The 27,954-nt window shown below is 37.6% G+C and overlaps 1 protein-coding gene across 9 annotated transcripts; it reads left to right on the top strand.

Annotated features, from left to right (window-relative positions):
- The first annotated feature begins 166 nt into the window (after nucleotides 1-166).
- On the top strand, nucleotides 167-27,954 carry ZMYM1 (zinc finger MYM-type containing 1). 9 transcript variants are annotated; one of them, XM_033422182.2, is made up of 12 exons: nucleotides 184-251; nucleotides 901-945; nucleotides 11,922-12,091; nucleotides 13,208-13,280; nucleotides 13,485-13,734; nucleotides 19,895-20,069; nucleotides 20,159-20,371; nucleotides 23,068-23,221; nucleotides 24,109-24,246; nucleotides 24,426-24,460; nucleotides 24,815-25,046; nucleotides 25,749-27,954. In XM_033422182.2, the coding sequence occupies exons 3-12, from the start codon at nucleotides 11,996-11,998 to the stop codon at nucleotides 27,119-27,121; spliced, it is 2,739 nt and encodes a 912-aa protein (XP_033278073.1). In that variant the 5' UTR covers nucleotides 184-251; nucleotides 901-945; nucleotides 11,922-11,995; the 3' UTR covers nucleotides 27,122-27,954. The 9 variants fall into 9 exon arrangements, with proteins under 9 accessions (XP_033278064.1, XP_033278067.1, XP_004266530.1 ...); XM_033422173.2 differs by having other exon boundaries at nucleotides 167-238; nucleotides 24,815-27,954; XM_033422179.2 differs by having other exon boundaries at nucleotides 24,142-24,246; nucleotides 24,815-27,954.

Below are 27,954 nucleotides of genomic sequence, written 5' to 3'. Positions count from 1 at the left end.
ACATAGGGCTTCAGGGCTAAACTCCTACTCCCTAGTCAGGGATCTGAACAGCCCCCTCACCCACCCCCAAGGTTGCCTTTTCCTATTGACGGAAAAGTGGCCCAGAGCCTGGGTGGGCGGGGGTGGGCGGCGGATGCACTGCGCATGCTCGGCCGCAGAGAACGACGGGGAAGGGGTGGGGCCTGCGCGACCGTTTCCCGTTGAAGTTCTTTTGAGAAACGTAGCGCGGCGACCGTCGGTGAGAGAAATTAGTAAGCCTCCTTAAGCGCTTGTAGTGTCGGTCTTTATTTCTGTGCTTTACCAGAGACGGGCGGAGAGTTTGGCCAGTCGGAGGAAGGATGAAATGTCTGGGAGGGCCGGGGTTCTAGGGACTCAGCCCTGCGTGCGGATGCCGCCATGTGGGGGCCGGGAATTCGGGGTCAGGCCCCTGGATAGTGTTTGTCGTCCCCTTTAACCTAGTCTGCAGAGAGTCGGGGCGTTTTGCCCCCCCCCCCCGACCCCCCCGCCAGCTTCCTGCGTTTCTCAGCGCCTACTCTGCTTCTGCGCCGTAACTGCCTTCAGCCTTCGGTCTTTCTCCATGGCCTCCGTTTCTAAAACATTACTTTGATCCCACCTGTGGCTCTCCCTCGTTAAGCAGTGATTTTTTTTCAAACTGAAAAAAAAATCATGGAACTCCTTTTGCAAATAGAGTTGTACATGGGATCTTAAATAAAAGGTATTTTTTAATTATTATAAATGTTTGGCTCGTCATGAAATGGGATTTGAAATTTTGATTAGATGAAGGTACAGTCTTTGTCATTTTATGTTATGTCATTTTGCTTTTGTGTACAAGATTGAATCGAAAGTATCTTGGTTGCATGGACTAATGTTTACAAACGGTGACTTTTTTAACTTTCTCAGGTTGCAATCTCATCATACTTTTAAATTAAACTGACTGGAAAGTAGGTAAGTGGAGAATTTTCTCTTTAAGTGTTGAATCACTGATAACATCTGACGATAGCTTGTATTCCTCATCACAAATATATAAGACAAGAAGCCCCCGAAATTTATAACAAGAACTACATTTAGTCCTAACACTTTGCACATTTAACTCTTAGGTTGAGGCAAGAGTATTAGTTAAAGGAGTAGATGCCCTTGCTAAAACAGTAAATTCACTTCTAGGATTTTCTGTGAGTGGACATATACAGTTCAGAACCCAAAAAGCGTAAGTGCAAAGCTGTAAACTTCCTCATCAATGACACAGCTACAAGGCATTGAATTATATTCACCCTGATAGCAGGAAAAGCTATTTTCTGAAGGTCTCTGTTAATCTAGCACAAATTAATGCTTTGGAGGTCACCAAAATACTTCACATTTGGTATGTAACACAGTTAAGTGTATCTCATAATTTTATTAGTTTTTTTAAAGTAAATTTTTACTTAAAGAAATATGAAGTGTTTGATGAACCCCAAAAGCTACTGATGTACAAGACTTAAGTTCAAGGTTTTTGGTATTTAAGGACTTTCCGGATATGAACCACATCTGCTTTTCCAACTTCATTTCCTTCCACTAGCACTCTTGCATTTTATCTTCATCAATAACTCCACTTCTTATAGTTCCCATATATTTGTGTTTTTCCACATACTGTCCCTATATCTGAAATATCCCCCGTGATTGCTTCATAGACACCTACTTGAAAACCTAGCTCAAATATAACCTTCTAACACTTCTTTGACCATCTTCTCTTACCTCATTTCTGCTTTGTACCTCATGTATGCTTACATTGTGCTAGGCAGAGTGTTATGAGAGTCTGCACATGGTAATTATCTCTATAACCCCAGCACCTATGCACTTCATCAGTAGTGGCTCCCCATTGCCTACAGAACTAAAAATGGACATTTTAGTTTGGTTTGAGAAGCGTTTAGCCTTCTGCCTCCAGTCTTCCTATCATTCCAGTAAAAGAGCTTGCAGAACTCAACGAATAAAACAAATCTTTGGAAAGTGTAATGCGTAAAGAAGTAGCTGTAATGCAAAGAAATAAGAGTATACCTGCTTGTGGACTCTTACATTACTCATTTTATTTTTGCTTGTGTCCATACCGTACCATCTTAACTACTGTAGCTTTTTAGTAAGTCCTCAAATTTTTTTCTTTTTTGAGATTGTAGTGCCTATTTGAGGTTGTGTATACATTTTATGTACATTATGGTCATCTTGCAGGTTCAACAAAAACTGGGATTTTGATCTGTAGCTCAGTTTGGGGAAAACTGACTTAATATTGAGTCAATCACTGTCTCTCTCCATTTATTTAGATCTTACTTTATTTCTCTCAGCATTGTTTTGTTTTCAGTCTAGAGATCTTGACGTATTTCATTAGATTTATTCCAATATTTGATGTTTTATGACACTATAGAAAATAGTTATTTTAAATTTTTAAATTTCTAATTCTACAAAGAAATATAATTGATTTTTTTAATATTGACCTTGCTAAATTTACTTAATAATTTCAGTAGTTATTTGGAAATCCTTTTGGATTTTCTATGTACACAATATGTCATCTCTAAGTAATGATGATTTTAATTTTTTTTTTTTTTTTTCCTTCGGTATGCGGGCTTCTCACTGTTGTGACCTTTCCCGTTGCGGAGCACAGGCTCTGGACGCGCAGGCTCAGCGGCCATGGCTCATGGGCCTAGCCACTCCGCGGCATGTGGGATCTTCCCAGACCAGGGCACGAACCCGTGTCCCCTGCATCGGCAGGCGGACTCTCAACCACTGTACCACCAGGGAAGCCCTCACTTTTATTTTTGAAGGATGTTTTTACTGACTATAGAATTTTAGATAGATTTTTTCCCCCCAGCATTTTAAAGTTATTCCATTGGCCTCTGGCCTTCATTGTTTCTGACAAGACAGCCTTCATTCTTATTTTTGTTACCCTGTATGTTAACGTCCTTTTTTTCTAGCTGCCTTTAAGATTTTCTTTTTATCTTTGGTTTTCCCCAGTGTGACTATGATGTGCAGAGTTGTCTTTTCCTTATGTTTATCTTATTTTTATTCACAGAACTTCTTGAATTCGTGTGATTTGAAATTTTTGTTCATTTTGGGGAAATTGTCCAGCCAGTATTTCTTTAAATGATGCTCCTGTTTCATTGCCTGTTTTCTCTTATTCTCAGGCTCAGTTTACATGTGTGTCAGACCATTTTGCTATTTCCCACATGTTGCTTACATTATTTGTATCCTTTTATGTATCAGTCTGACTACTTTCTACTAACCTGTCTTCTAGTTCACTAATTTGATATTAAATTCATCTGTTGAATTCTTAATTTCCCTATTTTACTTTCCAATTCTCAAATTCCCACGATTTTTTTAAAAATTGAATTCCAGGATTCTGCTGAACTTTTCCATCTTTTTCTGTATTTTCTTAAACACATCAAAGTTCTTGCCTACTAACATCAGTATGAGCCACACTGTGGGTCTGTTTCTGTTGTGTTTTTTCCCCTTGGTTTTTAGTTTTGTTTTGTTTGATTAAATTATTTATTTGGTTGTGCTGGGTCTTAGTTGTGGCAGGCGGGCTCCCTAGTTGCGACATGCAAACTCTTGGTTGCAGTATGCGAACTCTTAGTTGTGACATGCATGTGTGATCTAGTTTCCTGACTAGGGATTGAAACCGGGCCCCCTGCATTAGGAGCACGGAGTCTTAACCACTGCACCACCAGGGAAGTCCCTTCAGTTTTGTTTGTTGGGGGGTTGGGGGGAGTTTGCTCATACATTTTTATTCTGGACATTGTGGGTGAAAATTTTGAAAGACTCTTCCAGAGAGGACTGCAGTTCATTTAGGTGTGCAAATAGTACTAGCAGATTACATTGATCCTGTTGAGGGATTCTGTTAGGCATTAATTAGGGCTGATCTATTTAGGTTTGCCCTTTCTTCTAGGAAGTAGTCTTTTCTCCTGGGTTGTGGCCCTTACTCTTAGGGCTTGGCCTCCTGAAGTCTCAACTGAAAGTCCACATCTTTACCAAGTCCCCTCTTCCTTATCTGGGCTTAAATTTCAACTGTTCTTAGCTTTGCAAAGCTACTGTAATCTCTTTTAGCCTCCCAACTGCTGTTTTCTGCTAGGTTTTTTGGAGTCTTGCTCTGTAGATGTGCAGTTTAAGGGTTAGCTAATAAGTGGAGATGGGGAATATTTGTGTGCAAATTTGGGGGCTTATTTCTCTGAGGTTCTTTCCTCCCAGCTTGTGCCTCTTGAGTTCCAGCTACTTAGGCACCCAGAACTCCTATCTCCGTAGCTCACTATGCTGCTATTCTCTGCTTGGGCATTTTCCTTTATCCTGGAAGGTGCCCTCAAAGGTAAAGCCTGTTAAATTTTTTTTTTTTTTTTTTTTGCGGTACGCGGGCCTCTCACTGTTGCGGCCTCTCCCGTTGCGGAGCACAGGCTCCGGACGCCAGGCCCAGCGCCCATGGCTCACGGGCCCAGCCGCTCCGCGGCATGTGGGATCCTCCTGGACCGGGGTACGAACCCGCGTCCCCTGCATCGGCAGGCGGACCCCCAACCACTGCGCCACCAGGGAAGCCCAAGCCTGTTAATTTTATAATTGTTTCCAGTGGAAGAATTTAGCATACTAAAAGCTATTCTGTTATACCTAGATTTATCTTATCTAGGCATATCTTATTTTTAATTCTTGCCAATTTGATAAAATCTAGAGCTGAGTTGGTTTAGAAGCTGAGTAGAATTTGAATAGGCAGAAATGACTTTGCAAGTAGAACAGTAAGAGCACAAGTGTAGTGGGGAGGGAAATTCTCTCTTTCTTAGATTGACAATTAATCTTTCATCGACAGGTTTATGTATGCAATATTGTACTAATTTTCCAGGAGGAAGGTGTATACATTCCGTCTGGAGGTCTGTCTGTGTGTCTAGAAGTAACTGCTAATAGCTTGCCATTTCTTTGCAGTCTCAAGGGTTTTTGTTTGTTTTATTGAAGTATAGTTGATTTAAAATATTGTGTTAGTTTCAGGTGTACAGCAGAGTGATTCAGTTATATATATATTTCTTCAGATTATTTTCCATTATAAGTTATTACAAATATTGAATATATATATATATATTTACTGTGCTATACAGTAAATCCTTGTTGCTTAGCTATTTTATGTATAGAGGTTTGTATTACTTAATCCCATACTCCTAATTTATCCCTCCCCCTTCCCTTTCCTTTTGGTAACTGTAAGTTTTTTTTCTGTGTCTGTTTGTTTCTATTTTGTGTATAGACTTATTTGTATTATTTTTTAGATTCCACATATAAGTGATATCATACAATATTTGTCTTTGAGTGACTTACTTCACTTAGTATGATATTCTCTAGGTCCATCCTTGTTGCTGCAAATGGCAATGTTTCATTCTTTTTTATGGCTTAATAATATTCCGTTGTATATATATACCAATCTTCTTAACCCAGCCATCTGTTAATGGGCACTTGGGTTGTTTCTATATCTTGGCTATTGTAAATAGTGCTGCTATGAACATTGGGGTGCATGTATGTTTTTGAATCAGAGTTTTCATCTTTTCCTGATATATGCCTGGAAGTGGAATTGCTGAATCACATGGTAGCTCTATTTTTAGCGGTTTTTTAATTAATTTATTTATTTATTTTATTTATTTTTCACTGTGTTGGGTCTTTGTTGCTGTGCGCCAGCTTTCTCTAGTGGCAGCAAGCGGGGGCTACTTTTTGTTGAGTGCGCAGGCTTCTCGTTGTGGTGGCTTCTCTTGTTGAGGAGCACGGGCTCTAGGCGCGCGAGCTTCAGTAGTTGTGGCTCACAGGTTCAGTAGTTGTGGTTCGTGGGCTCTAGAGTGCAGACTCAGTAGTTGTGGTGCATGGGCTTAGTTGCTCCGTGGCATGTGGGATCTTCCTGGACCATGCCTCAAACCTGTGTCCCCTGCATTGGCAAGTGGATTCTTAACCACTGCGCCACCAGGGAAGCCCTATTTTTAGTTTTTTAAGGAACTTCCATACTGTTCTCCATAGTGCCTGCACCAATTTACATTCCCACTAAAGTGTAGGAGAGTTCCCTTTTCTCCACACCCTCTCCTGCATTTATTATTTGTAGACTTTTTGATGATAGCCATTCTGACTGGTGTGAGGTTATACCTTATTGTAGTTTTGATTTGCATTTCTCTAATAATGTTGAGCATCTTTTCATATGCCTGTTGGCTATCTGTATGTCTTCTTTGGAGAAATGTCTATTTAGGTCTTCTGCCCATTCTTTGATTGGGTTTGGGGTTTTTGATGTTGAGTTGTATGACCTGTTTTTATATGTTGGAAGTTAAGGCCTTGTCGGTCACATCATTTGCAAATATTTTCTCCCATTCTGTAGGTTGTCTTTTTGTTTTGTTGATTGTTTCCTCTGCTGTGCCAAAGCTTTTGATGAGGTCCCGTTTATTTTTGCTTTTATTTGTTTTGCCTTGGGAGACTGATCTAAGAAAATACTGTTACGATTTATGTCAGAAAATGTTTTGCCTTTGTTCCTTTCTAGGAGTTTTATGGCGTCTTATATTTAGGTCTTTAAACCATTTGGAGTTTATTTTTGTATGTGGTGTGAGGGGGTGTTCTAATTTCATTGATTTACATGTAACTGTCCAGCTTTCCCAACACCAGTTGCTGAAAAGACTGTCTTTTCTCCATTGTATTTTCTTGCATCCTTCGTCATAAATTAATTGACCATAGGTGTGTGGGTTTATTTCTGGGCTCTCTATTATGTTCCATTGATCTGTATGTCTGTTTTTGTGCCAATACCATGCTGTTTTGATAACTATAGATTTGTAGTATAGTCTGAAATCTGGAAGCATTATGCCTCTGGCTTTGTTCTTTGTCTTTTATGGTTCTCTATAAATTTTAGGATTATTTGTTCTACTTCTGTGAAAAGTGTCATGGGTGTTTTGATAGGGATTACATTAAATCTGTAGATTGCTTTAGGTAGTATGGCCATTTTAACAATATTAATTCTTCCAATCTAAGAGTATGGGATATCTTTCCATTTCTTTGAATCATGTTCAGTTTCTTTTATCAATGTTATATCGTTTTCAGTGTATTGGTCTTTTACTTCCTAGTATAAATTTATTCCTTAAGGTTTTATGGGAGTTTCTAACATGATTTTGAATGAGATTTTTTTTTTTAACTTTCTCTTTCAGATACTCATGTTTTCCTTTAAAAACATGTGAATTTTGTTTTCTGCTCCATGATATATCCCTCTTTGGTTTAAATTAAAATGTTTTAAATTACTTATTACCAAGTAGTACTAACTAGCAGAAAGATATTTATCCTATGACGGCTAATAGTCTCCAACATACATAGTTTAGCCCCAGTTGGGGAAGATGGGTGCGACTATGTTAAAAAGAGGTCTCTAGGATTTATTTTACTCCTTTGTTCATTGTACTGAAAAAGGAAGTAATGAATTTGTTATTCGTATATGTCTTTTGCTCTTTTTGGTTTTTTAGTAGCTAAAGAAATGTTATATACCATTTTCCTCTACCTCAGAAGTATATACATATTTTTTAATATTTAACTGCTCTGCCTTTTTTTATACTTTATTTATTTATTTATTTATTTGGCTGTGCCAAGTGTTAGTTGCAGCACACAGGATCTTCATTGCCGGGTGCAGGATCTTCGTTGTGTGGCCTGCGGGATCTTTTAGTTGTGGCACGTGGGATGTTTAGTTGCAGCATGCGAACTCTTAGTTGCAGCATGTGAACTCTTAGTTGTGGCATGTGGGATCTAGTTCCCTGACCAGGGATCCAGCCCGGCCCCTTGCATTGGGAGTGCAGAGTCTTAGCCACTGGACCACCAGGGAAGTCCCAGAAATATATTTTAGATTAATTACACTTTCAGGGTACTTTCTATTCTTTGCCTATGTGATGACTGACATGTATGAAGGGATTCCTAGATGTTTTATTTTTAATTGATCTTTAGACTTAACATAGCGTATTTACTTTCAGATGAAGGGAATATACAATCTAGTAGTTAATTTCCAGTGAGTTTTGCTTTGCTGGTTGTATGTAACACTCAGATGGGTTGAGCAGAGACTATATGAGCTTTTATTGCACTTCACAGTCAGACCTTATTTAATTTTCGGCCTTGGGATAGGAGTATCAACTACAAATTAGCACTTGCCGTTGGCACTTGCCAACTACCTCTACAAGGATTAAATCATGTGCTGCTGCAGCTGCTGACTTTCAACACCCCCTGAAAGGAGTTCAGGGTGGAGAACAGAAATGAGGCACTCTGTGCTCTGGGAAAAACTGGCAGAACAGGTCTTCAGATAGTTAGATATTTTCAGGAGCCGATTTTATGAGCCCAATTCTTGTTATCTCCTCATATCTAGAAAAGCACTAAAATCCTTCATGGTGATGACTGCTCCTCCGACTAGCAGAAATATACTCCCCCTTCACCAAAGTCTCATATATACTGACCTTCCCCCCTACCTCTTTGGAGCAGTTTCTCAGAGCTATCTGAAATGCTGTCTCCCTGTTTTGCCCCAAATAAAACTTAACTCGCAGCTCTTACGTTGTGCATTTTTTAAGTCTACAGGAGCTTTCAGTAAGAGCTGAGTTAAAGATCAGTGAGTTGAGTGGCAGAGTCCCAACCTCAAAAATAAAAGACAATTACAGAACTTCGGGGTTTTCAATGTACTAACTCAGAATAAAACCACAGACCTGGAGTTAATCATATCTGTTTTACTTATCTCCTACCCTCCATAATCATTAGTTGTAAAGCCCTTTTTTTAAAAGAGTATCCTTTTCTCTTGGAGGTGATGTAAGAGGAATCCAGGAGACTTGTCCTCTGCAGCCAAGTTAGGATTGCAGGAAGGGAAAGAGTTCCAAAGGATTTAGAATTGGAGGTGGCAGCTACAAGTAAAATGGAAAATAGACCTAAGGAAAAAGAAGAACACAAGGAACCAGTCTGTCCTTGAGAGAAGAGGCCTTGGAGCTGAACAGTTGTTACCTGAAAACTGGGTTTGCCCCTTGGTGGGCGTCAAGCCAGTAGACGCAACCAAGCCAAAGATCTGGAGAAGGAAGGATTTATATATTATTACTTGCAGCAAATAAGGAGAACACTGGGGATCTTTACCAAAGCAGTATCTCCCCAACAGCAAAATTGGGGAAGTTTTAAGCTAAGGGTACATGCCTGTTCACGAAGGGACTTGAGCAGAGGAGAATTCAGCGTAGAATTGGGGGAAAGGTCGACAGAGTCCAAGCTTTAGTTGATTGAAGTCTGGAGGCTCAGCATCATCTTTCCATCCTCCACCTGGGTGGGAGCCTTAGCTCTTGCAGAACTGAAAGATATATTGTTATTCCCTTGAGGAACCAGGACCCTTGCCCCAAGGCTGCACTGTTGTCTCTTGACTGCTCCTCCCTCGTTTCTGTATTCCCTCAAGATCATTAATTACTGAGACCTGTTCAAGGCCAAGCATTGAGGCCAGGCTTAGATCACAAAATGGCTTAGGCCAAAATGGGTTCTCTTATGTCAGGAAAGCCATTCCTGGTTCTCTTTCTCCAGGGACCCCCTGAGCTATCTGCTTACACAATCCAAGGCTCCTGTAGTTCCTCAAAAGTTATAAAATGGAATTCTTTTTTAAGCTTGAATGCACAGCAATCTTTTATATTGATTTTGGATTTTAGCTATTGTTTGGGGGGGTTTTTGCAGGGTTTTTTTTGTTTGTTTGGCTGTATTGGGTCTTCATTGCGCACGGGCTTTCTCTAGTTGAGGCGGGGTCTACTCTTCGTTGCGGTGCGTGGGCTTCTCATTGCGGTGGCTTCTCTTTGTTGCGGAGCACAGGCTCTAGGCACACACGTTTCGGTAGTTGTGGCACATGAGCTCAGTAGTTGTGGCGCACGGGCTTAGTTGCTCTGCAGCCTGTGCTATCTTCCCAGACCAGGGCTCGAACCCGTGTCCCCTGCATTGGCAGGTGGATTCTTAACCACTGAGCCACCAGGGAAGTCCTTAGCTGTTGTTTAAAAAGAAAAAAAAAAATTCAACCCAGTAAATTTGAAGATCTAACTGACCTTATTCATGAATCTGGCAGTATCCCATCTAGTAAATAACAGGGCACTCAAGGAACTGTACAAGATGCAACGTTTTTATAGGCAGAAAGAGGGTAGGACAAGAAAGCTAAAAGAGTGGACTAGTTTAGACAGGGTCACCTTCCCTTAGGGGAAAGCAGGGGGTCTTGGGCAGATTACCTCACTACTCACTAGTGCTGACCAGGAAATTAAACTGACTGGCTTAAAATTCCACTCCTTGGAGAGGCTGAAACTACAGTTCTGTTAGGAATTATCAATAAGTCTTGGAGGGGCTTAGCACAGTTAAGGCCAGCTTGGGCTTGTTGTTTCTTCTTAACACTATTTACCAAAAAGGAATCCGTTGATGGGGGGGGAATTAAGTATAATGGGGAAATAGCTTCAAGACATAATTAGAAGGTATATTTGATATAATTTGGTGATTAGATGTGGGAGAAGAGGCATTTAGGACTGTCCCTAGATTTCTGGCTTGGGAAATTGAGTATATACCATAGTGTCATTTCCCAAGAAAGGGAACATGTGTAAAGCAGGTTTATGTGGATAATATAAGAATATGATTTTAAATCTCCTGGACTTGAGGGACCTGTAGAACATACAAGTGGAGATATTTAATAGGCAATTGGATATATGGGCTAGAGCTCAGGTATGTAGGGGGAAAATAGCCTATAGATGATAGTTGAATCCCAGGTTGTGCCCATAGAGCAAGCAAGAAGAGTCCTGAGGAATTGTGCTTTGGAGGAACACAGATGTTCAGAAGCAGGTGAAATAAATGTTTGAGAAAAAGACTGGCAAAGAGGTAGGAGGAGAGATAGGTCTTGGAGTCTCAAGAGTCAAGGAAGGAGAGGGACTTCCCTGGTGGTCCATTGGTAAAGAATCCGCCTTCCAATGCACGAGACATGGGTTGGATCCCTAGTTGGGGAGCTAAGGTACCATGTGCTGCGGGGCAACTAAGCTCATGCACCACAAGTACTGAGCTTGTGCACCTCAAGGAGAGAGCCCGCGTGCCACAAACTACAGAGTCCATGTGTTCTGGAGCCTGTGCGCCACAACAAAGAGCCCGCACCTCAATGAAAGATCCTGCAGCCTCAACAAAGACCCCTGCATGCTGCAACTAAGACCCGACGCAGCCAAACAAATAAAGAAAATAAATAAAAGAAATCCTTCGCCTTTAAAAAAAAAGAAAGTCAAGGAAGGAGAGAATTTCAAAGACAAGTGAAGGAACAGTCAGAGGGAGGGCAGTAGCTTTAGAAATTTTTGAATGTATTTAAATGATTCTATGAGAGAAACCAATAAGGAGGGGAAGAGGCGACCTGAGGGAATAGAAATAGAGACTAGTCTCTATGCAAGAAAAAAGCATAAAGGTTTATCTACTGGAGAAGGCAGAAAGCAAAGCTATATTGGGGAGTAATGGATGAGGGAAGGAAGCTAGTGTTGTGAAAGAACGTTTTGTGCTTCCAGAAAATTACTATATTTGAAGGGACTAATGTTTAAAAATCAGATTCTTGAGACTTCCCTGGTGGTGCAGTGGTTAAGAATCCACCTGCCAATGCAGGGGACACACGTTCAATCCCTGGTCCAGAAAGACACCACATGCTGCAGAGCCAACTAAGCCCGTGTGCCACAACTACAGAGCCTGCTCTCTAGAGCCCTCAAGCCACAACTACTGAGCCCGCACACCACAACTACTGAAGCCCGCACGCCTAGAGCCCGTGATGCGCAACAAGAGAAGCCACCACAATGAGAAGCCCACACACCACAACAAAGAGTAGCCCCCGCTCACTGCAACTAGAGAGAAAGCCTGCGTGCAGCAGCAAAGACCCAACACAGCCAAAATAAATAAAATTAAAATCAGACTCTTTATCAGTTCGTATTTTATTTTAGGAATCTGGATACTGTTCTCCAAGAAAAAACCCATTAGTTTGGAACTGGAGGATTTCTTTGCATCAGATAGTAAGATGAAAGAATCAACAACAGATGGTGAATGTGACAAGGCAGTGGCGCCACAACTGAAGAGGCTAGATGAAATTAAGGCAGAACCTGACAATGCTCAGGTAAATATTTTACCTTATTTTCTATTTTCTAGAGTAGCATTTAATTATAAATTTTAGTTATGCAGGTGCTGGTTTATCAGTTGAAAATCTTAATTCCTTCCCCAAAGCAGTTGACCAAGTAACAACAGGGTGTGCAGTAAGTGCTGTAGTGAGCATCTGCAAGAATATGAGAGAAGGTTGGACTGTTTGGAAGTGGGTTTGGGGGTTGATAAAAGGATTGCTTAGGGTATTATGGGCCTAACTGAGGTTAACACATTTTTGTTTTCATTTTTCTTAACTTGAAACAATACAAATAATTACTTATATGTTTTTATGCTGCTGTCTCTATTAAGTAGTAGAATTATTTAGTACATTTTAAATTCTTAGAATTTTTCTTTATTATTTGTTTATCCAAATTAGTTTCATATTTATCCTTAAACTTCTTTAAACATGTCAGATGCTAAAGAACCTATAGAGGAAAAACTGAATCAAGCTGTGAGTGTTTTGTAAGTAGGGCCAAATTTCCTTAGAATGTTTATATATGAACCAGCTGAAATTTATAGTGAAATGAAAAGTAATTTCATTTTTAATTAATTTCTAGTATTCTGTTTACAAATAGCTAAAGTAAATCAATACCAAGTAAGGGTATGACTCCCATTGAGTTGGTGACAATGGGAATATTGTCCATCTAGGAAGTACCCGTTGCTCCTTCAGCCCGTGGACATTCAAAGACATAGATCAAGTTTAGGTAAATTGCCTGCTGCTCTGAAAAAAATCCTCCTTCGTTAGACTCATTCAGCCTAACCTAACAATTTTTGTGTTTAAGGACTTTATGAAGACAATTAGCTATTGGTGATCAGAACAAGAAGGGAAAATAGGTATCATTGAGTATGTCTACTCTCTTTTTGTAGTAGCTAGTGAAGGACTCTGTTAACAAAACTTTATAAAGTCATATCTAGGTACAGTAGGAAATATTGTAGTAGTTGATGGGTGTTATCAGCCAAAGGTCACCAAAAGGGTAGTGCTTACTTATGTACCATGGTTCAATTCAATTATGCAATTCACTGAACAGACTTGAGCATAATATATCATTTTCTGTTGATTGGTCGTTTTCATTATTTTTCAACTCTTTTTTAGGAGTATTGTCAAGCCCAACAGCCCAAAACTCAGGAGAATGACCTGAAAATAAACACTACGTTTTCAGACAATGGTAATAGAATTACTTAAGTTAATCATATTTATTCTGACCAATGTGATAGCCAGTTTATTCTGCTTTTTTAGAATGCCTTTGAATAGTGCATTGATTGTTTTGGGTTTCAAGTCCAAGAGAAGTAACCTCTATGAGATAATGGAAGAATGCATGCTTAATATTATGTAAATACTAATTTTTTTCCTTCCTGTTTTGTGTTTATAGCTTCTCCGATGACTACAGGCATTCAGCTTTCTCTGGCATCATCTGGCATGAATAAGATGCTTCCCTCAGTTTCAACCACAGCTATTCAGGTTTCCTGTTCTGGCTGTAAAAAAATTCTTCAAAAGGGGCAAACTGCTTATCAGAGGAAAGGGTCTACTCAGCTTTTCTGCTCCACACCGTGCATCACTGAATACATTTCATCTCTCAATTCACCAGCTCTTCCGAAGAGAACTTGTTCAAACTGCTCAAAGTATATAATTTTAAATTATGGCCGCTTTTACTTCCCTACATAGATCTGGATCAGAATCTTGGTTGTAATTTTCCACATGGTTTTTTTTTTTTTTCTGAAGAAGTAATCACCTAGGTTTAGGTAAAAGAAGCTACTTCTGCTTTTAGTTCCTCTAATAGATTCTTCAGAAATAGTTTTTTTTATCAAGAGATTTCCAGAAATTAAAATGATAGGAGCTGTGTTTCTCTTCACCTTTAAATAATGACTTCTGAAACTTATTTTCCTATTCTTTTCATTTGAAATTCTCTGTAAGTGGGGTTATTGCGTGCCCATTATATTTTATCATTTAACTGTATAGTGAGCAACCTACTAAAAATTTAATCATATAACAGTTATTTTTTTGACCTTCCAAGGTGTAAAGTTATTTAATGTTTCTCTTGTAATGGCAAGTGAAGTAGTTTAATTGTTTTGAAAATTGAATAGCCTTAGGTAAACATAGATGTATGTATGTAATCTTTTTACGTTTTCTGTGAACTATTATTGGGGTCTTTTTTGCTAACGTTTTTACATATGTAAAGCAATTTAGATGAGAAGAAGGGAAGTAGTAGTGATTTCATAATGTCCAGAACTTTGAACACTACACTAAGATGTCTAAAGGATCAGTGCTTTGAGAGTCCCATAGTATTATAATTCTGGTTTGTTAACACTCATTAAATGCTAGTGTTAAGTTTAAATGTCTTTGTTTCAGAACAAGAAAACGCATAGGCTACCAATTTTGCCAGTAAATATAAATTTCTTTCAGATAATATCTTGTTTTGGAATCAGATTGCCACAATTTGAATCTTGCTTCCTCAATTTACATTTTGCTACTCTATGTGATCCCTGAGCCACTATACAGCATCATCATTTGGGAGCTTGTTAAAAATGCAGAATCTCAGGTGTCACCCAGGCCTATTGAATCAGAACTACATTTATCCCCAAATGATTCATATACGTGCTAAAGTTCGAAAAGCATTGAGAACTTTTTTAGTATTCCAATCTATTTTGTTAAATGTATGTAAGAATTTTGATCATTAAATAATATATTTAAGTGATCAGAATAATATTTGCATGTAATAAGAACCCAGTAAATGTTGGCTGTCACTATTATTCTCTTAACAAACTCACATACCCTTTATACTGGTTGCTTCAGCTCCTCATTTGGCTGCTGCTTCAGGAGTTAACCTTTGCTTCAAGTCTTCCTCCCCAGAACTCTACTTACCTTTCTTTTGTGCTTTGTAAACCCTTTAACACTATACTTTGTCCTTTTTCTTTTTTGCTGTGAGCTGTATGGCACTCTCTTCAGCATGCTTTCTTTCTCTGCAGAGTCATAAAACTGGAAGGGACCTTAGAGATCATCCAGTCCAAATATTTTCTTTTGGTTTTGAGGAAACTGAGGCTCTGAGAAGTTAAAGTATCATGTTGCTGTGTTTGGAGTTTACCCATTATACATCTTCAGCGGAGCTCCCAGACAGATGACAGATTGAAAAGGCTGAAGCAGGAAAGATTTAGTGTGTAAGTTGTTCTCTAAGGCAAAGAAATCCAATATGAACAAAACATGAAATAAGTTTTACTTCCTTTGGAATAAAAATGTTTTGATAGAAAATACTATTTTATAGGTTGGTGGAAATGTGGTACAGTGATGCGTAGGCTGCGAGAGGCTGTCCATTGTTCAGAGTAACCTTTACTGTTTTCAGAACTTTTTACTGTACATTCATTAGCCTCTTGTATTAGTTATGTAGTTCTCAAGATTTTAGCTAATTATCAGTTGAGGTTTTTGATGAGGTTTTTTTTTAATAGTGATTTTAAATCTGTTCTGAGTCGCTATAGGTTTTTTTTAAATTGAAGTATAGTTGATTTACAATGTTGTGTTAGAGTCAATGTAGTTTTTATTATGTTTCATGAACCAAATGAAAGATAACTTTGAAAATGACATTTAAAGTCATGTTAGAAAGATAAGACTGTTCTTTTGAGAGCTATGTATTTAAGTGTATTTCTGTACCTCTGTATCCCAATTGAAGCTAACCAGAGGTCCTGAAAGAAATTAGTGGAGTTTAAAATAGGCCTATGCACTAATGATGTAACACTTATTTGTAAGAAAGTTGTTCAGACCTATGCTCAGCCTTTGGTTAAGCTAATTTTAGGCACTTTTAACAAAATTCATTTTTGATTTTTTTTTCTTTAAATAAGGCCTTAGTAGATTAGAAGCTAGCAATCTAATATGCTAATAGCAGTAAAAGCCAATAAGCATTTTCAGACTTCAGTGCTTCTGCCAGTGCTATTTCTTCTGCCTTCCTTCCCATCTGGCTAATTTCTTACTATCTTAAAGGTCTGCCTCAAATATCTGTACCCTTTGTCTATTCCCATACCATTCCTTCCTCTTATTCCCCCCAGCCACCCAGATAATTGTTCCATGGTCTGTGTTTCCATAGTGTTCATAACTCCCAAAACATTGATTGTAAAATTAATGTTGTTAAAGAATTGATAATGCTACAGTTAGACTATGAACCTCTTGACATTAGGGACCAGATTATACTCATTTTTATGTCCCCAAGGCCTAAACACTGCTTGGCACACAGTGAATCCTAGAAAAAAATTTGTCACAACTCAGATACTGCATGTAGAGCTACATCTTAAGCCAGTAAAATGACTGGTGTTGTGATAATGAAAATTAACCTGTAATTTTGGTGCTGTTTAAGGAGGCAGAAAGATTATAGTACAGATAGTCCCTAACTTACAATTGTTCTACATAATGATTTTTCAACTTTACAGCGGTGCTAAAGCGATACACATTCAGTAGAAACCTACTTCGAATTTTGAATTTTGTTCTTTTGCTGGGATAGTATGATAGTATGCAGTATGATATCCTCATGATGCCGGGCAGCGGCAGTGAGCCCCACCTCCCAGTCAGCCACGTGATCACAAGGGTAAACAACCCATACACTTAAAATCATTCTGTACAACCATTCTGTTTTTCATATTCAGTAAACCACATGATATGTTCATCACTTTATTATAAAACAGGCTTTGTGTTAGATGATTTTACCCAAGTGTAAGCTAAGGTAAGTGTTCTGAGCACCTTTAAGGTAGACTAGGCTAAGCTGTGGTGTTCTGTAGGTTAGGTGTATTAAATGCGTCTTTGACTTATGATATTTTCAATTTAAGATGGGTTTATCTGGACATAACCCCATTGTAAGTCAAGGAAGATTTGTACACTAAAAATTTGTAAATATTGAGGTTTAAAATAGTGTTGATTTCAGGAGTATTTCATCTGGAAAACTATTATCCTGAAAGATTGATATTCTGAGGGATCTAGGTAGCCAGATATCTTGGTATTTCCTGTAGTAGCAGTTCTCACATTTTCTGGTTTCTGGGCCCCTTTACAATCTTAAAAATTTTTGAAGACCCAAAGAACTTTAGTTTATGTAGCTTACATCTACTTATACATATATTGTGTTAGAAATTAAAACTGAGGAATTTTTAACTATTAACTCATTTAAAAGTAATAAACTCTGCATGTTGACCTAATTTTTTTTTTTTGAATAATAGCGTTTTTTAAAATTTAGGAGAAATTTTAAGAAAAATTTAGTGAGCACTGTTTTATTAGTTTTGCAAACTGCTTTACTGTCTGGCCAGGTTCTCATATCTGCTTCTGCATTCACTTGGTTATAAAATGTTGTTTTGGTTGAAGTCTGAAGAAAAGCTGACCTTACAAATAAGTATTTGGAAAAGGGAGGAGTGTTTTAATAGCATTTCATATAATTGTGGAAGTTCTTTGATACTACAATTTTCTTAAAGGATACTACAGTTTCTTAAAGGTTAGTTACAATGTAGAATCTGAAGCCATATCAATGAATTTTTTGTACTGTCACGTTAAAATTTATTGGTCTAGGGCTTCCCTGGTGGCGCAGTGTTTGAGAGTCCGCCTGCCGATGCAGGGGACACAGGTTTGTGCCCCGGTCTGGGAAGATCCCACATGCCACGGAGCAGCTAGGCCTGTGAGCCATGGCCGCTGAGCCTGCGCGTCCGGAGGCTGTGCTCCGCAACGGGAGAGGCCACAACAGTGAGAGGCCCGCGTACCGCAAAAAAAAAAAAAAAAAATGTATTGGTCTATTTGTACTTTGAATTGTTCTTCTACCCACAACTGATTTTTGCTTCATGCTATTATCATTTGGAAAATATTGATTCCCTGAGGTATGCAGATCTAAATGTCGTGTTTCATTATGCAATATTTTAAAAATCACATTTTAGAAAATATCACTAATCTCACTAAGAAAGTCTACATATTAGGAAGCTATCAAGCTGGAGGTTTTCCAAAATTCTAATTTTCAGTGAAAGCTCATATTTTATCATTGGCAATAACTACTGCCAGTTGTTTTCCTTGAGGTAACAGTCTTACTTTATTCATTTTTGAGAAAATATCTGCCAGATACCTACTTCTGGTTAATAGTTTCCCTGATAGTCATTCTTTGAAATAAATAGGTATTCCATGAAAAAAGTAGCTAACTCAGTTATTTATTTGTTTGTTTGTTTATGGCTGCGTTGGGTCTTTGTTGCTGCGCGTGGGCTTTCTCTAGTTGTGGCGAGCAGGGGCTACTCGGGGGCTTCTCTTTGCGGTGGCTTCTCTTGTTGCGGAGCACGGGCTCTAGGCACTTGGGCTTCAGTAGCTGTGGCATGTGGGCTCTAGAGCACAGGCTCAGTAGTTGTGGCACACAGACTTAGTTGCTCCGCGGCATGTGGGATCTTCCCGGACCAGGGCTCGAACCCATGTCCCCTACTTTGGCAGTCAGATTCTTAACCACTGTGCCGCCAAGGAGGTCCCCTAACTCAGGTTTTAACTCTTAACATTCCTACATGAGATTTTCCTTGAAACAACCATCATACTTTGGTGTGCAGGAGAAATAATTTATGCCTACGTCCCATTTCATCTCACAGAATCTTAAAAAGATGTACTGAAGGATTGAGTTTTAATAAAGTAAATAACTTACAACAAATTCATGGTTGTGAATAGTGTGAATACTGGTACCTTTTGGCGTCACTGCCTTGATTTATGCTAAATAAGGCTCTGGCAGTTTTACCCACCATCGCTTTTTTTTTTCCTCCCTATTTATTGAGGTGAAATTCATATAACAAAAACCATTTCAGTACCTTTTAGTACATTTACAGTATTGTACAACTACCACCTCTATCTAGTTCCAAAACATTTCTATCATCCCAAAGTAAAATGCCTTATCTGTTAAGGAGTTTCTCCCCATTCCCCTATCTTCACTCCCCTCAACCCCTGGCAACCACCAATCTGCATTCTATCTATGGATTTATCTATTATGAATATTTTATATAGACGGAATCACAACTTGTGACCTTTTATGTCTGGCTTCTTTCCCTTAGCATAGTGTTTTCAAGATTCATTCATGTTGTGGCATGTGTATCAGTACTTCATTCTTTTTTTTTATAGCCGAATAATATACCACAATTTGTTTATCCGTTCATTTGTTGATGAACATTTAGGCTGTTGCTATCTGTTGTAACTGTTAGGAACCCTTGTGTATATGTACTTTTTTGAGTACTTTTTTTCAGTTCTTTGGCGTATATACCTAGGAGTGGAATTGCAGGGGCCCACCGTTGCTTTTGCACCATCCGTTCAAATGTCAACACAGTGAAAAAGGCAAATAACATGTTAATATTATGAAAATAGTTTTGATCCTGTGGACCTCCTGAAAGTATCTGGAGAATCCCCAGGAATTTGTAGATCAAACTTCTAAATCCTCTGTCTTGTAGATTCCAAAGTTTGTCAGGTATGAATATGTGATTTCTCATCATCACTCTATAATCACTAGCACCAACTAATACAGGCAAGGTAATCCTCAAACTGTACTATCAGATGTGTTTATAATCCTTAACGTTATAGATGAAGAAATTAACATTTAGGGAATATAAATAGTCACTGTTACTTAATGTAAGTGATAGAACTAGATACCAAATTCAGGTTTTCTTATTTCAAGGCTGATGTTCCTACTATTTCACAGTTCTTCAGGTAAATGAAACAACAGGGGAGAGGGTTATTTAAGGGAGTGATTTAGCTTATGAAAAGAAAGAAATAATTGTAAAAGAGTTTAATGGTACCCTTGTTATTTATTTTTAGAGACATTGTAAATCTAAAGGATGTGATCAGTATGCAGCTGGAAGATACTACCACTAGCAAAACTTTTTGCAGCCAATCTTGTCTTTCATCATATGAAGAAAAAAGAAAACCATTTGATACCATATGTACTAATAGCATTCCAGCCAAGTGCAGCATGTGTCAGAAGACTACTGTTGTAAGTTGCAATATTTCTTAACCTTGAGGGACTCTGATTATTCTGCTTAAATATCAGAGTTTTTACTAAGTCTTTTTTTTAAATCCTAGATTCAGTATGAAGTAAAATACCAGAACATGAAACGTAGTCTTTGCAGTAATGCCTGTTTTTCAAAGTTTCACTCTGCTAACAACCTCATCATGAACTGTTGTGAGAACTGTGGAGCTTACTGTTCCACTAGCTCTAGTCTGTTCCATATACTTCACATGGAAGCACAGTCTCATTACTTTAATAGTTCAAAGCGTATTACAGCATATAAGCAGGTATGAATAAAGATCTATTGCATAAAGTGAGGACCACTCCATTTGAATTTGATTGCATAAGACTCAAATGAAAAATGGAAGGTTGAGTTCCTTCCATTAGTTGGCTTGTGAATGTTTCCACTTTAGGAAACTGGCGGTATAGATTTTAGTACCATTGGGAATATTTTTCGTTGGTAAGATGATGAAGGAGATGATATAAAAGACTTCTGACAGTTGTTTTTCACATAACAATTCATGATAAATGCTGCATGGAGATTTTCCTAAAGAATCTCAGGGTGATGATCTTGTCTTGAAGAAAAGGCAATCAGAGGGAAGCTTATTTATAAGTTAGATAGCAAGCATAACAATAGTCTATTGGTCAGTAGGACTCAACCACAGAAATGTTTTTTATTTTTTAATTCCATGTATTTCTTACACCTAAGCAAGGTTAAGATAAATCAAGAATGTCACATGCTTTTTTCTGAATCAGGAGTCCTAGTAGGCAATAAACCAATGAGAAATAATCCCCTATTTCTGATAGGAGAGCCTTGGATGGGTGGCTCTGAGAGCAGAGAAGCTGGCCCTGCTTTGCAGGACTAAGTGAGCTGAACACAATAGTGGTCTGAGCCCCTTTCATGAGGTGGACTGTCCCATGTCTTGCTTGTTCTGGTGACGCTTTGAGACCCAATTGTATCCCTATAAATTCTTCCTTAAAAACAAGCAACTGAAGATGGGAGTCTTAACAAGCCACAGTTCAAATAGGTCATTTGTGAGCCACAGCTTTTCTATGACAGAATGCCCACACCATGAGAGTACCCTGCCTTGGGACCAGAAATGGGAGAACAGAGAGCATAGAACCCTTTGTCTGAAAGCAGTTAATGCCATTCCTTCTTTTCTTTCTTTACCCCTCACACTCAATAAATAGACCTTCTCCTGTTTTTAAGAGCCTGTATTTGAGTACTCAGTTATTCAGCATATGTGATGGGGCACGGCTTATTTGGCTAGATGAGTTAAGAAGCACCACCTAACACTATGCCCTGCTGCATTTAAGATATTGTGTGATTGTGATAATGTAGAAAATCCATATTGTTAGTGAACTGTAATCAAGAATTAGATTCCCCGGCGGTCCAGTGGCTGGGACTCTGCGCTTTTACTGACAAGGGCCTGGGTTCAGTCCCTGGTCAGGGAACTAGGATCCTGCAAGCTGCACAGCGTGGCCAAAAAAAAAAAAAAAATTAGTAAAGCACTCAAACTTATGAATCCAAAAATGCAAAAATGGGGTGACTTTTTATTTTTAAAAGTTGATTGGTATAATTGTAATTATTTTGGCCACATCTTTTTAAAAATTAATTAACTTATTTATTTATTTATTGCTGCGTTGGGTCTTCACTGCCACGTGTGGGCTTTCTCTAGTTACAGTGAGTGGGGGCTACTCACTGCACGTTGTGGTGTGCGGGCTTCTCATTGCGGTGGCTTCTCTTGTTGCGGAGCATGGGCTCTAGGCACGTGGGCTTCAGTAGGTGTGGCACGCAGGCTCAGTAGTTGTGGCGCGTGGGCTTAGTTGCTCTGCAGCATGTGGGATCTTCCCAGACCAGGACTTGAACTGTGTCCCCTGCATTGGCAGGCGGATTCTTAACCACTGCACCACCAGGGAAGCCCCCAAAATTCTTAAAAGTATGAATTTCTGGGTCAACATACAGGGATACTTTAAATATTGATAGATATTAATGTTTTGTGAATCTTCTCAACCACTGTGCCACCAGGGAAGTCCCTGGCCATATCTTCTTACTAGAGTACATTAGTTAAGTATTAGCTTTCCCACATGAGTAATAAATTAGTTATAAATTATACCACTACTGTTGGTTAATGTAAACATTGGTGAGTTGTTATATTTCGTAAAATATGAAAATTCCTACTAATAAGGGACAAAAATAGTAATTTTCAAAATTACACTCTACTTTTTGTTTCATTGTTCCTTTGCCAATATCCCATTCTTTCCCAGAAAAAGAAAATCTGTGTAAGATTTTCATTTGTCTTTGCACTTTGTGTACCCCTAAAAGCTGTTCCATTTCATCATTGTCGTTAGTGTTAACTTAGTATTAAGTCCAGGAATGATGGCTCCTGTTTCACCCGGAAGAGTAGGTGGTGAACCTCCCCATTTTCTATCCTTTTCCTTTGCAACCTTACTGCTTACAGAATGCACTATGTTCTGTACCTCTTACTGCTTGTGTGCTGCTTTTTTACAACGTGCTTGAATTTTCACCATGAAGTTAGGCTAGCAAAACAGTGTTTCCCACAGCATCTTGTAATGTGTGTTAGGCACCCTTTTTTGGCTCCTCCTTAGCACCAGTAAAAGGCTTTCCTTAGTTGATGCGCAAGTTGGCATTAAAGACAGACCTGTAATTATAAGACTTTTGTTGATTTGTCCAGTTGGCTTTAGTTGCCTGGGATGATGAACATCTTTTATGACCACTTTCTTCATTGCTTGCATATGTATTGTTATAGCTATTAATATACCTGACAAATAATACAAATAGTTACCTAATAGATTGATCAGTTTCCTTCATTTTAGTCATTACAATCTATAAGTGCCTTTTTCCTGTTTTTAAGAAAGTACAAAAATATGACTTCATTGTTATTATAATATTTCAACTAAGCAATGGTTGTGAGCATATGTCATATACCAGGAATATGAATATTATTTTACTCTCTAACAGAAACCAGCCAAAACACTTACATCTGTTCTTTGCAAATCACTGAAACCCTCAGACGAAATGATTGAGACTACCAATGACTCGGGGAAGACAGAGCTTTTCTGCTCTGTTCATTGTTTCTCTGCTTACAGTAAAGCTAAGATGGAATCTTCTACAGGTACTGTTTTTTTTAGCAGTTACCAGAGATTTAGTAACTGTTGAAGAATATTACTACTTTCCTTTAATTTATAACCTTGATTCATTTCTAAATTAAACTGACTTAAAAGTCAAAACAATCTAAAACTTGTTTTAAAGAACAGTTTCCAGTATTTTTGCATAAAAGGAAGGCTACTTCATCACCAGAGATTTAATATTTATTTGTAAAGATTGTCATATTAGAATATAGAATCTTCTAGTTAGCCCTGCTTTGTAAAAACAAGGCTATTAGTTACATTTTTCACATGGAGTAGAGCTAGTCGGAAATACTTTGATGTTCACTAATAGAAAGGGACAGAGAATCCAGAGCCAACTGTGTATTCTATCAAAGAGCCTCATATAGGACCAGTGGTGCTAATTTCATAGACGGTGGAATGAATGATTCCCCTGGGGCTTGTGCATCATGCAGACTGGCTTATTATAGAAAGCTCTTTAATACTAGCTTAGACACCAACTCAGCTCCATTCATATTGAGTTTATGAATCCTGGAATGGTTAGAAATGATACCCATTAGGAGATTCTCTAGCAATGTTCTTCATGGGTAATTTCACAGTAAAGATTTGCTTGACAGTTCAAGCAAATAGTATAAAAGGACTGATAAACTGCGTGCAAAGGTAAAAGATATAAAATGATGGGAAATGTAAATTATCTGTTTAATGTTGATATTAATCTTATCCTAAAGAACCTGGATATTCCTAAGCCCTAATAAAAATTACTCCAGTACCCACTAATACTTAAAGCAATTATTGATAGATATTTGCGTTATTCGTTGAAACACTTGTAATTAAACAGTGCTTTCTGACTGATTGATTCTGCCTGGTTTATAAGATATCATTTAATTTTTATCAGTAAATGTTTCCATGGTGCATGATGCTTCAACAGATCTCCTTTCTCCGAAGAAAGATACAACTCCAGTTATAAGCAATATAGTGTCATTGGCAGATACTCATGAAGCCCTGCCCGTCATGAACTCTGATGTATTACAAGGTAAAAATTGATGTGACATTCTTTGACATATACACTGTTTTGCCATACTTGATTAGAATATAGAATCTGTCTTTAAGTTTTCTTTTGGTTGCCTAATATGAAATAAGCAATTATATAGTTAATGATGCTATTTTATAGATTATGGTATAAGATCTAGAATTTATGCTTTATTTTAACAGGTACAGTTTCTTCAGTAACAGCAAATGTTGAGGATGTAAGTTTTATTCTTAATTGTTTTTGCTACTATCTTTTTTAAGCTTTCTTTTTTAAACATATTGTGCATGTGTGTATTTGAGCATATTCATTCCTGATTTGATCATAGAGCTCAAAAATGTAGAGCAATAAACACCTTTTGTTATTCACGTTCAGTTTCCCAAATCTCAAGTTTGACTTGAAATGATTAATAAGAATACTAAGTTATAAATAATTGTTAATGTTTCCCCCTAGTGGAGCTCATACTGTTACTCACCCATTGATTTTTTTTGTTATTAGAATGGATATGTTCGATATTTTAATTGATTATTTGAAAACTGTTCAAAGAAATGTTATTTTGTCATTTTCTCCCAAGATTTCTAAGACTTCACCCAGTGAATCAAGTAATGGTGTTGCTAATAGTAATGTGGAACAGCCAAGCCTTGCACCATCTTCATCAGTACTCAGTCAGCATACAACTGGCTCCAGTATAGAAGTACAAAAAGATCATGTGTCAAACCAAGATGCTACAAACAGTATGAAATCCATGAAAATAAGAGATGGACTACGTCACCCAAAATTTACATCCAAAGTACAAAAAGTTAAAGGTAAATCACGAAGTATTAAAAAATCTTGGTGTTCAAATTTTCAGCAATTAGAAAACAGTATTAAAAAGGATGTGATATTCTGTTATTCGTGTCAGTTGTTCTGCCAAAAAAAATTTAGCTATGGAGGAGAGTCATTTGCAGCCCAAGGAATTTCCAATTGGAAAAAAACTCTGGAAAAATTCAGAAAGCATGAAAAAAGTGAAATGCATTCAAAGTCATTGCAATTTTGGAGGGAATACCAGTTTTGTGATGAAGCCGTTAATGACAGTTTATCTAATCATTCAAAACAGATTGAGGGAAATAAAAAGTACCTAAAGCTTATAATTGAAAATATTTTATTTCTTGGAAAGCAGTGTTTACTCTTAAGAGGAAATGACCAGTCTGTTTCATCTGTGAATAAAGGCAATTTTTTAGAATTGTTAGAAATCCGAGCAAAAGATAAAGGAGAAGAAATATTTCGACTTACGAATTCACAAGTTGACTTCTACAATAGTACACAAATTCAAAATGATATTATTGAAATAATAAAGACTGAAATGTTACAAGATATTGTAAATGAGATCAATGTCTCCTCAGCTTTTTCAATAATATGTGATGAAACAACTGATAGTGCCACTAAAGGGCAATTCTCTATTTGTGTAAGATACCCACAGAAAACATCAAAGGCTATATTAATTAAAGAAAGATTTTTGGGTTTCATAGATGTTGAAGAGATGACTGGGACCAACTTACACAGGAGTATTAAAACTTACCTGCAGCAAATTGGAGTTGATTTGGATAAAATACGAGGCCAGGCCTATGATAGCACCAGTAACTGGAGGGGAAAATTTAATAAAATTGCAGCAGAATTCAAGAAGGAAGAGCCAAGAGCTTTATACCTGCATTGTTATGCACATTTTTTGGATTTGGCGGTGATTAGGTTTTGCAAAGAAGTAAAAGAGCTCCGAAGTGCTCTAAATACTCTCAGTTCTTTGTTCAACACTATTCATGGGGAAATGTCTGTAAATTTTCAAAACATTTATAAGCTAAGTCAAAACAAAACATGCAAAAAACATACATCACAATCATGTTGGACAGTCCATGATCGTACGTTACTATCTGTGATTGAGGGTCTTCCAGAGGTTATTGAAACACTGGAAGTTCTATCAAGCCATTCTTCAAACACAAGTTTAGCTGATGAATTGAGTGATTTGTTGGCATTGGTTTCCAAATTTGAATTTATCTTTTGTTTGAAATTTCTTTATCGAGTACTAAGTGTTACAGGAATTCTTTCCAAAGAGCTTCAAAGTGAAACCATAGACATTTTTTCTTTGTCTTCAAAAATAGAAGCAATTTTGGAATGTTTATCATCTGAAAGAAATGATACTTATTTCAAAACTATCTGGGATGGAGCAGAGGAAGTATGTCAAAAAATAACCTGTAAAGGTTTTGAAGTTGAAAGGCCTTCATTTCAGAAAAGAAGAAAAATTCAGAAAACAATAGATCCTAGCAATTCAGACAGTATGTTTTTTCCTACCTCAACAGAAGAACAATATAAAATTAATATTTATTACCAAGGCTTGGATACTATATTACAAAATTTAAAATTGTGTTTTTCAGAGTTTGATTATTGTAAAATGAAGCAGATTTCAGAACTGTTACTTAAATGGAATGAACCGTTAAATGAAGCAACAGCTAAAGATGTCCAAGAATTTTATAAACTTGATGCAGACATCATCCCAGAACTTAGATTTTATCGGCAATATGCAAAGCTCAACTTTGTCCTAGATTATGATTGCATCAGCTTCAGCAGTCTTGGCCATTTGTTTATTCAGCATGGTCTTCACAATAATATTCCTTGCATATCAGTGCTATTATATATTGCTTTGTCTTGGCCAGTTACTTCAGCAAGTGTTGAAAATTCATTTTCTACACTGTCTCGTCTTAAAACATATTTATGTCATACCAGGGGACAAGAAAAGCTTAGTGGCTTAGCCCTAATGGCTGTTGAGCAGGAATTGGTAAATAAACTGATGGAACCTGAAAGACTCAATGGAACTGTGGAAAAGTTTATCCTACAGGTGAAAGAAATATAAAACTTGCTAACTTGAATTTACCTGAAAGAATTTTGTATTTCTGTTGGCTATCAGTTTTTATTTCAAATTTTTGTCTTTTAAGAAAAAAAGTTTTTTCATCAGAACATGTAACATTCATTTGGTTCAAAATTCATGACACAGAATGATATACAGTGAAAAGTTTCCTTCCCTTTTTTAGTACCCAGTTTCCCCTCCCAGAAGTATTAACTGTTTTTTAAATATCCTTCTGGAGATACTTAATCATAAATGTACTGTGCAGTGCACATTGTTCTTCAGCTTGCCGTTTTCACTTAACATGAGTTTTTGAGATTGTCCCATATCAGTACATAGAGTTTCTTGATTCTTTTTTTAATAACTGCGTAAGATTTAATTGTATGGATGTACCATAATATATTGGAGCAGTCCCTACTGACAAACATTTTTTTTCCAGTCTCTTACTCTTGCAAATAATGCTGCATTTAATAACCGTGTACATAGGTCATGTTGCACATTAGTGAGTTGCTGTGAGAAAAAATTTTAAACTGAAGTTATTAGGTCAGAAGATTTGTACATTTTTATTTTTCATAGATATTGGCAAATTGCTTTCTATAAGGATTGTATCATTTTATACTCCCACCAACGTGTGAGAGTTCCTATTTCCTCGAATCTTTATAAAGTATTAACAAACATTTTGATCTTTGCCAGTCTGTTGAATAATGATATGTTAATCTCTGTGGAGATTAAATCTCAATAGAATTTTTTATTTTCACTTAAAAATAAGGTTGCATATCTGCTTGAGCCATTTGTATTTCCTTTTCTGTGAAACCTCATATATTAAACATTAAAACTCTAAA

The sequence above is a fragment of the Orcinus orca genome, chromosome 1, assembly GCF_937001465.1.
Source record: "Orcinus orca chromosome 1, mOrcOrc1.1, whole genome shotgun sequence".
Taxonomy (NCBI): Eukaryota; Metazoa; Chordata; class Mammalia; order Artiodactyla; family Delphinidae; genus Orcinus; species Orcinus orca.
This window is presented reverse-complemented; position numbering and strand designations above follow the sequence as displayed.